The sequence below is a fragment of the Psammomys obesus genome, unplaced genomic scaffold, assembly GCF_907164565.1.
Source record: "Psammomys obesus unplaced genomic scaffold, mPsaObe1.curated_primary_1811, whole genome shotgun sequence".
Lineage (NCBI taxonomy): Eukaryota > Metazoa > Chordata > Mammalia > Rodentia > Muridae > Psammomys > Psammomys obesus.
In genome coordinates this window covers 6,235,962-6,249,102 of record NW_026596466.1, presented here as the reverse complement: position 1 = coordinate 6,249,102, position 13,141 = coordinate 6,235,962, and the positions used below count along the sequence as shown (strand labels likewise).

Sequence of the window (13,141 nt, the reverse complement as noted above, 5' to 3'; positions counted from 1 at the left end):
TATTTACTGATTAATTTATTAATTTTGCATGTATGTTACCATATAGTCTCACTAGATTTAGGAAAACATTTGTGAGCCAGATCTGATGCCACGCGCCTGTAATCCCAGAATTTGGGAGGTGGAGGCAGGAGGTCCAGTTCTGTGAGTGTGAAGCCTGCCTGAATGACAGGAACACAAAAAACAAGACAAGACAAAACAAAAAAAGGGGAGGTGGCTCAATCCGTAGTGTTTGCTCTGCAAGCATGAGAACTAAGGGTTCGATCTCCAGAATTCGAATTAACAAAACAAGCAAACAAATAAGCAAAAAATAAAAACAAAACTGGGTGTGGAGCCTGCACAAGTTCATGCCAGGTGGGGTCACAGCCCCAAGAGGGGGAAGAGGACATGGGCACCCAGCCTTAACTGAGAAGTTATCTGGGACTGATGCTCACTGGCAAAGGAGGAATTAGTTCTCTTCACTGGAGTCTCCCTGACGGGATTAGCCATACTTTGGGGTAGGCCTCATACTCAGAAATGATTGGCCAGCATAAATGAACTCAATGCTATCTTTTTTGTGTGTATTTTGCTTTTGCTTTTTTGTGTTTCTTGTTTTTGTTTTGTTTGTTTTTTAAAGAGAGAGAAAGGCATGGAGTTGGCTGCTTGCGGAGGTGGAGAGGATCTGGGAGGAGCTGCATGAAGAATAATGTGTGATCAGGATAGACTGAATGAAATTTCAATTAAAATGAGATAAACCTAGAAAATTAAAATTTATTATTATTATTGAGAAAGGATTTCTCCGTGTAGCCCTCAATGTTTTGAAACTCTGTGGACTAGGCTGGCCAGAGAGCCACCTGCCTCTTCCTCCCGAGTACTGGAGTTAAGCACGTGTACCAACTCACCCAAATAAAATAAATCAATGTTAAAAGAGGGTGTGTCCGTAACCTAGCATTCCAGAGATAGGTGGGTAGATCCTTAGGGCTTCCTGACCAGCCAGGCTGGCCGACCTGGTGAGTCAGAGGCCAGCAGGAGACCCTGTCTCAGAAAACAGGGTGGCTAACTCCTGAGGAATGACAGCCGAGGTTGGCCTCTGACCTCTGTGCCCCCACCCCCACCCCCACCCGTGCATGCGTGTGCACGCATGAACATGCGCGTACGTAGGGACGCTGGCTGAGAACCGCCTTAGATCACCCCTAGCCAACCAGACACCTCGACAGCACTCACCCGGATGTGGGTGCTCCCGCCCTACACACAAAGTCCAGGAGGAAGCCCAGCACTGCCCGCCCCCTCTCAGAGCTGCATGTCCAGAGGGCTCCTGGCTGTGGTGACAGAGGAAGGAAAGTGTGCCGCAGCTCTGTCAGCTCTCACTGGGGTGGTGGGGAGGGGTTCGGCCCACACAGGACATTGTTAAACCTTTGTTTTTACATTAGTTTATCTTTGATGTAAGTGCCTGCATGTCTGCACATGCACCATATGCGTGTCTAGTGCCTGGGGAAGTCAGAAGAGGGCATTGGATTCCCTGGGACCGTGAGCTGACAGCTGAGCCTTCTCTCCAACCCTTTCTTCATTTTTAACCATCTCACACTTGCATACCTTGAGTTGTGATTGTATTCTCTATGCATTACCTACCCTTCCCCCTCCCCTCTGCTGTTCCTAATTAGCCCCTTTGATACTCCCCCTGTGTGTGTGTCTGTGTGTGTGTGTGTGTGCGCGCGTGTGCAAGTCTTTCACAGGTAACTGTGAGTTCCCGAGTGCCGTGTGATGTCCAGAAGACAGCAGTTCACAGTGCTCCTTTCCATGCCCTGACCCCTACAGTCTTCCTTTCCCACATCTCAAAAGTTCTCCAGGCTTTGGAGCAGATCATGAAGACATCCTGCTCAGGCCCGAGCACGTCACACTTATTTCTCTTAGCACTTTGAATAGTCACGAGTGTCTGTGTGACCATTTCTGGGTAACACTAGTCTGTGTGCAAACATAAACAACTAACTTTTTCATTTTTCCCTCTTACTAAAAGTATTTTTTCGTATCCCATCATTGAGCAGATGGAAGCCTAGTCAGCGAAACATCAGCAGTCGGCTCCTTCTGGGCTCATGGCCTCCCCAGGCACAGAATTTTGACCAGGCTCAAGTTTCGAGGTTGGCATTCCTTGTTCACACACTCAGGAGTCCCATAAGAGTACGAGGCTGAAAGCTCTAACAGCTGTGCAGGGACCTACCTGGTGCAGACCCATGGAGGGACACAATCGGCCACTAACCATGTGATCCTACAGCACATCCTGATTTTAGTGCCCCCCCCACCGCCCGCCTCCTCCCGCCTCCCCTCCCCTCTGGCCACTCCCTGTCTCTTTTCTTCTCATGAAAAGAACAGGCTTCTAAGAGATAACATTCAAATATGACAAAGTAAAGCATAACACGATGAAGCAAACCCATCACACTGAGGCTGGACAAGGCAAGCCAACAGAAGGGAAAAAGCCCCTAGGCCAGGTGCAAGCGTCAGAGGCGCATTCACACCCAGGCACACTCACATGTGAGTAAGCTTATTTTGTGGGCACTTCTGGGCCTGCTTTCAGCTTTGAATGAATGAGACCATGAAGCACATGGCCAGCCAGAGTAAGTGGCTGCCTGGAAAGCGACAGTGCGACGGAGATGAGTAGTCCCGTGTTCGGGCTTGCAAACACCCAGCAGGATGGAGAGGCTCCCGGGCAGAGCAAGGTGTCCCTACACAAAGACCTACAGGCAGCCGGGAAAAGCTGGCAGCAGAGAGAGGAGAGGTGCCCCTTCCCAGGGGAGAGTGCTCCCTCCGGCAGGTTACTCAGTGCCAGACGGTCAGCCCTAAAATACATACATATGAGTAACATCATATGGACTCAGCAGGGTAGAGTTAACAGCATGTTGTCTACACACACATGCAATAAGAATTGATGAGAAAAAGGCCATGGATTGGAAGGAGATAGGGAAGGGGTATATGGGGGGGGTAGTTTGGAGGGAGGAAGAGAAAGGAGAAATGTAATTAAAATTCAATCTCGAAAAGCTAAAAGAGGAAAAATAAAGAACAAATAAAAAGATGGAGGTGACCTCATCAAATCGCGTGCTCACAAAATCCAACAGAAACTGAGAGGGGAGGCAGTCAGCTGGAGCTCCCATTGGTTTTCTCTCCTTGGCTGGGCTCCCCAGGGCTGAACTTCCAGCTCTGTATTACAGGGCACACAGTGGTAGCGGCTGCTGTGTTTTCCCACAGTTTGTTTTCCTTCTAGCCATTTTCTAGGATATAATGTTTGTGCTCTTTGTCTGTTTGCTGTTCCCTTCCTCCTCGGCATAGAGTCTAGGAGGCAGCTAATCCCCAGACAAGGGGCATTGGAGGACACTGTGATGGACTATTGGGTCTGGAACTGGGGGAGGGCAGCCCTACTCCCAGAGCCAGCTTCTCAGTGAGGTCAAACACCCGAGACAATTAACCAATGGAGTGTACATAATAAACCTTCCTTTCCTTTCAGATGATCTCAAAAGCCCCATTCACTTAGAGAACGGTCCCGTGCTCTTGACACCAGAGTCGTCCAGAGCTTGTGCCTCGAGGGCGGGGTCGCCTGGTGCTTCAGTTGGAATTCCTTTCTGCTGCAGCCGGCGACCAGAAATGAAAAGGAGAAGGCGAAGGAGTGGGCGGCTGCAGGAGGCAGGGCCGCCGCGAGGTCCCGGACCCTGCAGGCTGCAGTGTGGGGTCCCTTTTGCCGTCTTTCCTGTGGTTGATGCTTCTGCCTGGAGCTGCCGGTCAAGCGCAGGTAAGCGGCTCCCGTCGAGGCCATCCTCAAGGGTACCTGTGGCTGCATGCACCCATGGTTACTCAGACGGCTCTGAAATCCGCAGAAGATCTTCAAGGCAGGGAATGGCCCGAGACTCTGGTCTCTGCGGATGCTGGTTTCGCCCCTTCAGGCTTTGAAGAGAAGCATCTAGAATGCGTTCAAGGCCAGGCAGACCAAGGTGGAGCAATGAGTTTAGGCTTGCGTTGCCAGGTTCCTTCCTCCTCTCGGTTCTTTTCTCTCCAGCTCCTAAACTCTCTGGGGTGGATTCAGTCACTGGTGAGATCCTGACAACTCCCCACCCAAAGTGTGTGAGATGCTTTGAAACATTTTCATTAAAATTATGATGGGATTTCAAGTAATCTGTTTAGGTACTTGAAAATATGTTCAAATTCCAGAATTTTCTTTCTTTTCCTAATTTTGGTGTGTGCTTGTTGCTTCACTTACAGTCTGTCTGCTTACACACCTATCAACTATCTATCATCTATCTGTCATCTGTATATCTATCTATCATCTATCTCCATCATCTATCATCTATATACTTCCATGCCTATCTCTCTCTCTCTCATCTATTTACTTACTTATCTCTCTATCATGTATTTGCTTACATACCTATCTCTCTATCATTTACTTGCTTACATATCCATCCGTCTATCCATCTATCCATCATCTATCTTTCTGTTATCTATCTATCCATCCATCTATCTTTCGGATATCTATCTATCTATCTATCTATCTATCTATCTATCTATCTATCTAGGACTAGCCCTAAGCTCACTGTCTAATGGAGAATGACTTTGAACTTCGGATCCTCCCGCCTTCACCTCCCCAGGTTAGAATCACAGGTGTGCACCACCAAACCTGGTTTATGCAGTGCTGACTAGACCTAGGGACTTGTGCATGTGAGGCCAGCATTCTTACAGAGCTATAGTCCTATGTGTGTTTTACACTTAGCATACAAAGCAATCCTGTGATTTGTTGTTATTTCTCCCCTCATTCCCTTCTCAGGCTAAGTTGGTCCCCTTATCCCCTCATCACCACACATTCTGTTTCCATGTCACATCCACCCTGTTCCCCTTCCCTTCCTCATCTTAAGACCTCTTTCCCCTCTAGTTTGATGTTTTGGTTTCTCGGTATAGTCCTGTTTCTAGTTTCATGCCCTATATCAACACATACATATACATATGCAAAAATTAAAGTCTAGAAGCCGCATATGAGAGAAAACATGCATTATATGTCTTTTTGGGCATCGGTTGCTTGGTTTAGTGTGATGATTTCCTGTTCCATCCATTTCCCCTATTGTTTCAGTGAACCAGTGGTTGAGGGTAGCCTGTCACAGGAGGTCAGGAGAGACTTTTCTACTTGTGTTATTGTGTTAGCACTCAGAGAGTTTCAGACTCATGGGTTGGGAAGATGGCTCAGCGAGTTAAGTGCTTGTTGTGAAAGCATGAGGACCTGAGTTAGAATCCTCCAACCACACGTAAAAGCTGAGGTGTGGCAGTCCCTGTCTGTCATCCTAGCAGCACTGTGCTGAGAGGGTGGGTGGAGTGAATCCCTGGATGCTCATTGGTCAGCCAGCCTGCCAGTCACAGTGGAAAACAAGGACTCTGCCTTAAGCAAGGTGGAAGATGAGGACCGACACAAAGGGTTTTCTACCTCTGCATTCATGCTATGATATGTACATACACCCTCCACATCTCTCTCTCTCTCTCTCTCTCTCTCTCTCACACACACACACACACATGCATGATAGAGACAGTTGCAGTTAGTGGCAACTAACTGTGGCAACAGCTGGTCCTTCTCACTCTAACTAACACGACCCTGAAACACAGGACTAACTGCAGCTCTCACCCTTCAAAGAAGCTTCCTTTCGCAGTAGATGGAGACATTACAGAAAGCTGCAGCTGGTCAAAATGTAGAGAACCACTGAATGTAGGCTGTGGGGTGCTCAGCCCTGGGGACCACAGCTATGGCTCAGGGAGCACCTCGAGAGACCGGAGGAGAAAGGTCACAGGAGCCGCAGAGCCAGGACATCGAACGCATCTGTGAAAACTCAGCAATATGCTGGTCTAAGCAAGACCTGGAAAATGACTCCACCAGGTTACATGGCAGTGCAGAGGGGGAGCGCTCACAAGGTCCCGTTCCTAGAGAGAGTTACAGGCAAGTTATAGCTTCTAAAGAAGAGAACGAACCTTCTCCGGCAGCAAGCACCGTTAATGTACGTACATACATACATACACACACATGTAATAATACAGAGGCTTAGGAGGTTGTGTGTGTACGTATGTCTATATGTATATATGCAAAAATAGCAATTAAAGAATAAGGGACCATGACCTTGAGAGGGACTGAGGGACATGGGTAAAATAGGGAGGAGCGTGTGTGTGGGGTGATATAAGGACAGGACTCATCTGGAAAATTCTCAAAAAGGTGGAGCTTCCTGGAACAAGAGGTTAGCATAGTATCTTAGTCTGATAAAACTGCTATAAAATGTTTTTGACTGAGTAATTTATAATCCACAGGACTTCATTGCTTTCCAGTTCTGGAGGCTGGGAAGTCCAAGATGCAGGCACTAGCAGTTAAAATGCCTGGTTTAGGCCTTTTCCTCGTGGATGGTGCTGTCTCTGTGTCTTCAATTGATGGAAAGGACCGCGGGCTCTCTAGAGTCTCTTCTAACTCATTCTGACTTACAGGCCTTACTTCTGTTTTTCTTTCTTTCCTTCTTTTTTCCTTCCTTCCTTCCTTCCTTCCTTCCTCTCTCTCTCTCTCTCTCTCTCTCTCTCTCTCTCTCTCTTCTGGAGTTGAACCTAGGGCCTCTTACATGCTAGGCAGATATACCCCACGTATCTCACAGTGGAACTGTAGGCAGGTGCTCTACCACTGAGCCACCCCTCCAAACTTCCCACTGGGGATCTTTCGTTAAGTACTCTACTGCTAAGCCACACCCCCACTCCTCCCCAGACCCCAGCCTCTGACCTTGGGGAAGACACTGACAGTTAGATCATAGCACATGATCATTTGGGAGTGAGAATGGGAAGATGTGCAAATCTTTCAGATAAATGGCAATGGTTGGAAGCAGCTGCCTGGCACCGAAGAATGTTCCTATTAGGTCAGAGATAAAGACAGCAAACTTGGTGTTATGACCAGAGAACTGGGAAATTTCTGAACTTTGTCCTCGATAATGACTACTTCTCATCATGAGGGAGACAGACAGTCAAAGAACAGAGATTATGAATTAAAATTTCTGCCCTCACGTTGGTTTTCCCCCAAACCCTATGGCATTTAATCATGGCAAAGTCTTGTTCCCAAGCTGCTAAGGTATAAAAAGCATTAGATCAGAGTACAAGCTGTGATAGTTTTATTTCTTAAAAGGTTTTATTTTATTTTATGTGTGTGAGTGTAAATTTGTATATATGCTGCCATGGAGGCCAGAAGAGGGCACTGGATATGCTGGAACTGTAGTTACAGATGGTCGCGAGCCACCAGTGTGGGTGCTGGGATTTGATCCAGGATCCTCTGCAAGAGCAACAAGCACTCTTAACCATGGAGCCATCTTTCCAGCCCCTGTGGCGATAATTTTAATTGTCACATGACACAAACTAGACCCTCTGGGAAGGGAGTCTCAGTGAGGGATTGTCTACATCAGGTTGGCCCGTGAGTGTGTCTGTGTGTGTGGGAGGCAGTTTGTCTTGATTACTTTAATTAATTTGGGAAGACCCAGCTTGAAAGCGGGAGTACCATTCCCTGGGTTTGGGTCCTGGGCTGTTGAAGCGTAGAGAAGGCGAGCTGATGGCGAAGTACACATTTTCATTTCTCTCTGCTCGAGTGTGGCTGCTTGCTTTAAGTTCCTGCCGGCTTTATTCCCCTGCTGTGATGGATGGTGTCCTGGAATTGTAGGCTAGAATAAATCCCTTTGTCCTTAAGTCGTCCCCCCCCCCCAGCACTAGAAATTAAACTAGGCTACCTACATAAATTCTTATTATTCTTTTATGTTTCTTTAAGTGGTAACTAAGGGGGGAACCAGAGTCTAGGTATTAAATATAGTTTCAGTGAGTACCTCACAGAAATTCATGGGTTAGAAGGTGCTGTGGACCTGGAGGAGCCGTTGTCTGTGGCTAGAGAGATGGCGTTGTGCTTAGGAGCGCCTGTTGCACATGTCATGGTGGCGCACGCCTTTAATTCCCAGGGAGGCAGAGGCAGACGGATCTCTCTGAACTCAAGGAAGCCTGATCTACAAATAGAGTCCAGGACAGCAAAGGTTACATAGAGAAACCTTGTCTCAAACAAACAAGCAAACAAACAAACAAACAAAGTGCTTGCTGTTCTTCTAGAGGACCTGAGTTTGGTTCCCAGTTTCCATATCTGGTGGCTCACAACTACCTGAAACTCCAGCTCAAAAGGATCTGATGCCTGAAGCCCTCTTCTGGAGACACACACACACACACACACACACACACACACACACACACATACACACACACAGTATACACATAGAGAGACATACCCACCTATGCATAAAAATAAGCATAAGAGGTGGAGTCTTAATGGGAGGTCTTTAGAACACTGGGGACCTGTTTCTATTCTCTCTCTCTGTATATATGTAATGTGGACTGTAGCTCAATGTTATGTATCATTCTCTAGGAGTTGTCCACCTTGCTTTTGAGACAGGATCTCTGGTTGGCTGGAGACTGTCCACTTGGCTAGGATCCTCCTGTCTCTGACTGCCCAACAGTGGGTTTCAAGCACACACTACCACATGAAGCAATTTGACATGATTTCTGAGGACCGAGCTTAGGTTTTAATGGTTGTGTGGCACTTACCGATTGAGCCAGCTCACCATCCATGAACATGTACTCGTGAAGGGGGTTGTAGGATTCTGTCCATCTTCCCCTCGCCTTGAGTTGAGGCTTTTTGCTCCAACATGCCTTCCTCTTCATGGCCCTCCAAGACATGACATGCTCATTCAATTCGTGACCTTCACCAAGCCTGTGCTGTGCTATTTGGAGTTTAAACCGCCACAACAGTGCGCTAACTCTCCCCCCGCCCCTTTATGTCTATAAAGGTGAACAGCTGAGATATCACACTGCAGGCATTCGAAGCTGGCTGTACGCTATTTCATCAACCTCGGAGAGGAGCAAAAAGGCTTGCTTTGCAGATCCTCGGGTTAGCGGTGAACTCGACAGGCCGTGAGAATCCTGCACTAACTGTTCTCTGCTCAGCGGCAGGATGTGCGGCGGGTTCCTGAGGCAGCTGTTGGCTAAGGAGAGCCAGCATTCCACCCCCGTGGGGCGCTTCGTGCTTCCGGTGCTCGTGGGATTCCGGCTCCTGATTCTGGTTTCCAGTGGACCTGGGGTCTTTGGTGACGATGAGAACGAATTCATGTGTCATTTAGGGCAGCCAGGCTGCAAGACCGTTTGTTACGATGTCTTCCGCCCTCTGTCTCCTTTGCGCTTCTGGGCCTTCCAAGTCCTCCTGATGGCTGTACCCAGTGCCATTTATGTAGGGTTCACTCTGTATCACGTGATTGGACACTGGGAGGAGCCAGGAAAGGAGAACAAGGAGCAAGAGATCCGGATTTGCAAGGGGGGTCGTCGCAAGGATGTCTCAGGGGCGGGAAGCCTCACGCTCCTCTGGGCCTATCTGGCACAGCTTGGGGCGCGGCTGGTCCTTGAGGGAGCAGCCCTGGGAGTTCAGTACCACCTGTATGGCTTCAAGATGCCCAGCACTTTTACGTGTCGCGAGGATCCTTGCATCGGCAGCACGACCTGTTTCCAGTCGCATCCCTCTGAGAAGACCATCCTCCTCAACAGCATGTTTGGGGTCAGCGGGGCCTGCCTCGTGTTTACTTTCTTGGAGCTTGTGCTTTTGGGTTTAGGGAGGCTTTGGAGGGTGTACAGGCACAAACTCCCCTTCATAAAGCATTTGCCAACCTCAGAGAGCTCCGTAAGAGGCAAGGACACAGCTGATGACTTGTCCGTGGTCGAGACAAAAGAGCCATTTTGAGAAGCAGGTGAGGACCCCACTGACAGTCATGTCTCTGCCTCTGATGTCTCTGTGTTGGCGATCCCTCATACTCTGGGGTGTACAGCTCCGCACATTACAAAGTGAACACAACCAGTCTCCATGCAGATGCATTCTGAAATAATTAACTTTTTACTGTAAATTGTATGTGTGTGTGTGTGTATTTGTGCACATGAGTGCAGGTGCCTGTGGAGGCCAGAGAGGGCAGTAGATCTCTTGACGCTGGAGTTGGTTCAGTTGTGAGCTGCCCCATGTGGGTACTGGGAAGCAAACTTATGTTCATAGTACGCATGGGACATCTCTCCAGCCCCTCCGATGTACTTTTTTTTTTTTAAAGGAAGAAAGTATTTACTTTGGTTCACAGTTTGGGGGTAGAGTTCCTTATGGTGGAGAAGGCATTCATACACATATATGAAGTAGGTAGCCACAGGTGGCCTGGAACTCGTCATGTAGATCAGGCTGGCTTTGAACTCACAGAGAACTACCTGCCTCTGACTCCCAAGTGCTAAGAGTAGAAGCATGAGCCAGCACGCCTGGCTGAGGCAGATGAATTTTGATTACTAGCCTGAAACCATCTCCCAACACCTGTCTCTGTCAGTTGCATGACTTTTTGTAGAGGACTATGATGAGTAATTAGTCGGTGTGCTGCCTGCCCTGGTGAAGACCTGGTGAAGACCTCAGCTTCTGTCTGACTTCTGCTTTTCAGGGTTATAAAGCTCCCCGCCTTGTCTGTGAGCGGATCTTCAACACACCCAGTGAGGTGGCAGGTGAGGTGAGATGCTACTGTGGGCAAAGGAGCTTGCCACCAAGGCTCGCCATCTGAGATCCATCTCCAGAACCCACACAGAGAAGGGGGAAAACCAGCTCCCACAAGTTGTCCTCTGACCTCCACATACATGGCATCACGCACACATACGACAATAATAAGTAAAATAATAACATCTTAGAACACAAAACAAAACCTCCCGCATCAATTAACTGTCACTTCTAACTTTTTACCTCTCCTGTCTCTCTACGAAACACAAGCAAACACCAACCCATGTTCTGTTTCCGTGGATTATCCTACTCTGAGGTTTTTATAGAGGTGGAATCATACAACAGGCCCACTGGTCACTTATTCCATGTCTTTGTAGAAAAGACCCAGTCCTGTGCCAGTAAAAACCAGGTCACTTATTTTTTGGCATTGTAACAACTCTTTATGTGTTATGATTGTTAGGTACTTATCAAATGAGTAATTTAAAATATTCTCTTGCTGCATAGATTTTGCTCTTCTTTTCTCTCGGAGTACTATGTCTTTCTCATAGCTCATCCTTTGGTCATTCATACATGTACACATGCATTTTGGCCATGTCTGCCCCATAGCCCTGTCTAACTCATCTTCGGTCTCCTGTCATGCCCCTCTCCAGATTTAATGTCATCTTCTTTTCTCTATAATCCACTGAGCACAACACCAGGGCTACTCAAATGTGCACGTGTGTGAAACCATCTGCCGGAACATGGTCAACCCACTTCTCCGTCCCCCAGCACGGATCAGCTGCTAACAGTTCCTCAGCTGTGGGTAGTCCCTCACTCATCCACGCTGGGATGTTGAGCGCCTTGAGGTTGTGCAGGCAACCACTGCTTCTGCGAGTTCTTGAGCACCACTTCCTCACCTTGTCTAGAAGACATGGCAGATCTCCCAGAGAGCTGCCTCTTTAAATTATACTTCTCTGTTTCCCCACCTTCTCCGAAGTTCCCTTGATCTCTGGGGACAAGGATGTGACATAGATGTCTCATTTGGGTCTGAGTACTCCACACACATCTGCTTTCTGCATTTTGACAGATTGTGAGCCTGTGTGTTGTCCCCTGCCCACTGTACAGAGAAATTTCTGTGGTAGGGACTGAGAACTGACCCAATCTATCAGTATAAAGAAGCATTTAGAAGACAATTTGATACTATGTCAATTTAGCAAACTGTTAGTAATTGGCTTTTTTTTTTTTAGGGCCTGTGAGCTCTTCAAGATGGGTTCTTGGCTAGATTTGTGGTCCCAGGAATGAGTCTCCTCTTGAGGGGTGGATCCTCAGTCTAGTCAAAGCATTTGGTTATCCTGTGACATCTATTCCACTGTTCCCATGGGTATGTCTTGTGAGGCTGACCGTTGTAACTCATAGGATTCTTACACGAGGAAGAGTTTTGTTTCTTTATATGAGGAAGGCTAGCCAGCAGGGAGATGGCAGTGTTCTTTGATGTACAAAAGCTTTCCATTTTGATGAAGTCTAATTACCAGTTTTTCTTTTGTGATTGTGTTTGTGACTTTGGTGCTACGTTTTAAAGTCCATTGTTTCACCCAAAACTATGAATTTACAGCTGTGTTTCCATCTAAGAAATTTATACTTTTAACTTTTACATTTATGTCTCTGATTTCTTATGGAGTGGAGAAAAAAAGATGAAGATGACATTACCTTTCCTGTTGGATACAATGTAAAAGAGCAGAATATTTGAAGTGTAAAAAGGAAAAACAGTCCTCTTACTCCATAGAACTACAATCAGCAGAACTAGCTCTCAAGAGTAAAGGCAAAAGAGAGGCCTTTGTGTTGAGGTGATGGTGTGTGCCTGGTCTTATTGTAGTTTGTTATGCACTGTTTGGTCGATGTCCCTGGGAGGCTGCTCTTTTCTGAGGGAGGTGGAGGTGGGGGAGATCTGGGGTAGTGGGAGATGTGGGGGAGAACCTGGGGGAAGAGGAGGAGGAGAAAACTGCTGTCAGGATGCAATATATAATAAGAATAAAAAGTGATTTTTAATAAAACAAACAAAACAACCCCCCCAATGTAAATATACTTTACATATTAGATCATTATGCTAAAACAAAACAAAACAAAACAAAACTCAAGGATGTAAATTTCCACCAAATGGACTGAGGAAATGTGTATGCATGCACAGTGGAACATTGTTCAGTCTCAAAAGAGAGAAAAAATGGAAAATTCTGCAACACCATGGATGACCCTGGAAGGCACATGTTACGTGAAATAATCCAGACGGAAGAGCAGATCCAAAGGCAAACACTTACCACGTGGAATGTTGAAAATTCACACTCACAGAAAGAGTTACATGTATGTAGGGGTCTCTGTCCATCCCATGAATTCTCTCCGGTTGGTGGTTCAGTCTTGAGATAAAAATCTCTTACTGAGCTTGGAGCTCACTGATTGGCCACCACGGCTGGCCGGTGACCCCATGCATTCACTTGTCCCCACCTCCTCACTGCTGGGAGAGCTGCCACGCCGGCCCCACTGGAGTGCTGGAGATTGAACTCAGGTCTGTATACTAGTGCAATAAGCACTTTACAGACTGAGCCATCTACCAAGAAAGAACCA

The 13,141-nt window shown here is 47.3% G+C and overlaps 1 protein-coding gene across 2 annotated transcripts; it reads left to right on the top strand.

Annotated features, from left to right (window-relative positions):
* Positions 1–3,352: 3,352 nt before the first annotated feature.
* Positions 3,353–12,531, top strand: Gjc3 (gap junction protein gamma 3). Of its 2 annotated transcripts, XM_055598603.1 has the most exons (3): positions 3,353–3,751; positions 8,832–9,779; positions 10,497–12,531. In XM_055598603.1, exon 2 carries the CDS (start codon positions 8,996–8,998, stop codon positions 9,770–9,772), a length of 777 nt encoding a protein of 258 aa, XP_055454578.1. In that variant the 5' UTR covers positions 3,353–3,751; positions 8,832–8,995; the 3' UTR covers positions 9,773–9,779; positions 10,497–12,531. The 2 variants fall into 2 exon arrangements, with proteins under 2 accessions (XP_055454578.1, XP_055454577.1); XM_055598602.1 differs by lacking the exon at positions 10,497–12,531 and having other exon boundaries at positions 8,832–10,489.
* The last annotated feature ends 610 nt before the right edge of the window (positions 12,532–13,141 follow it).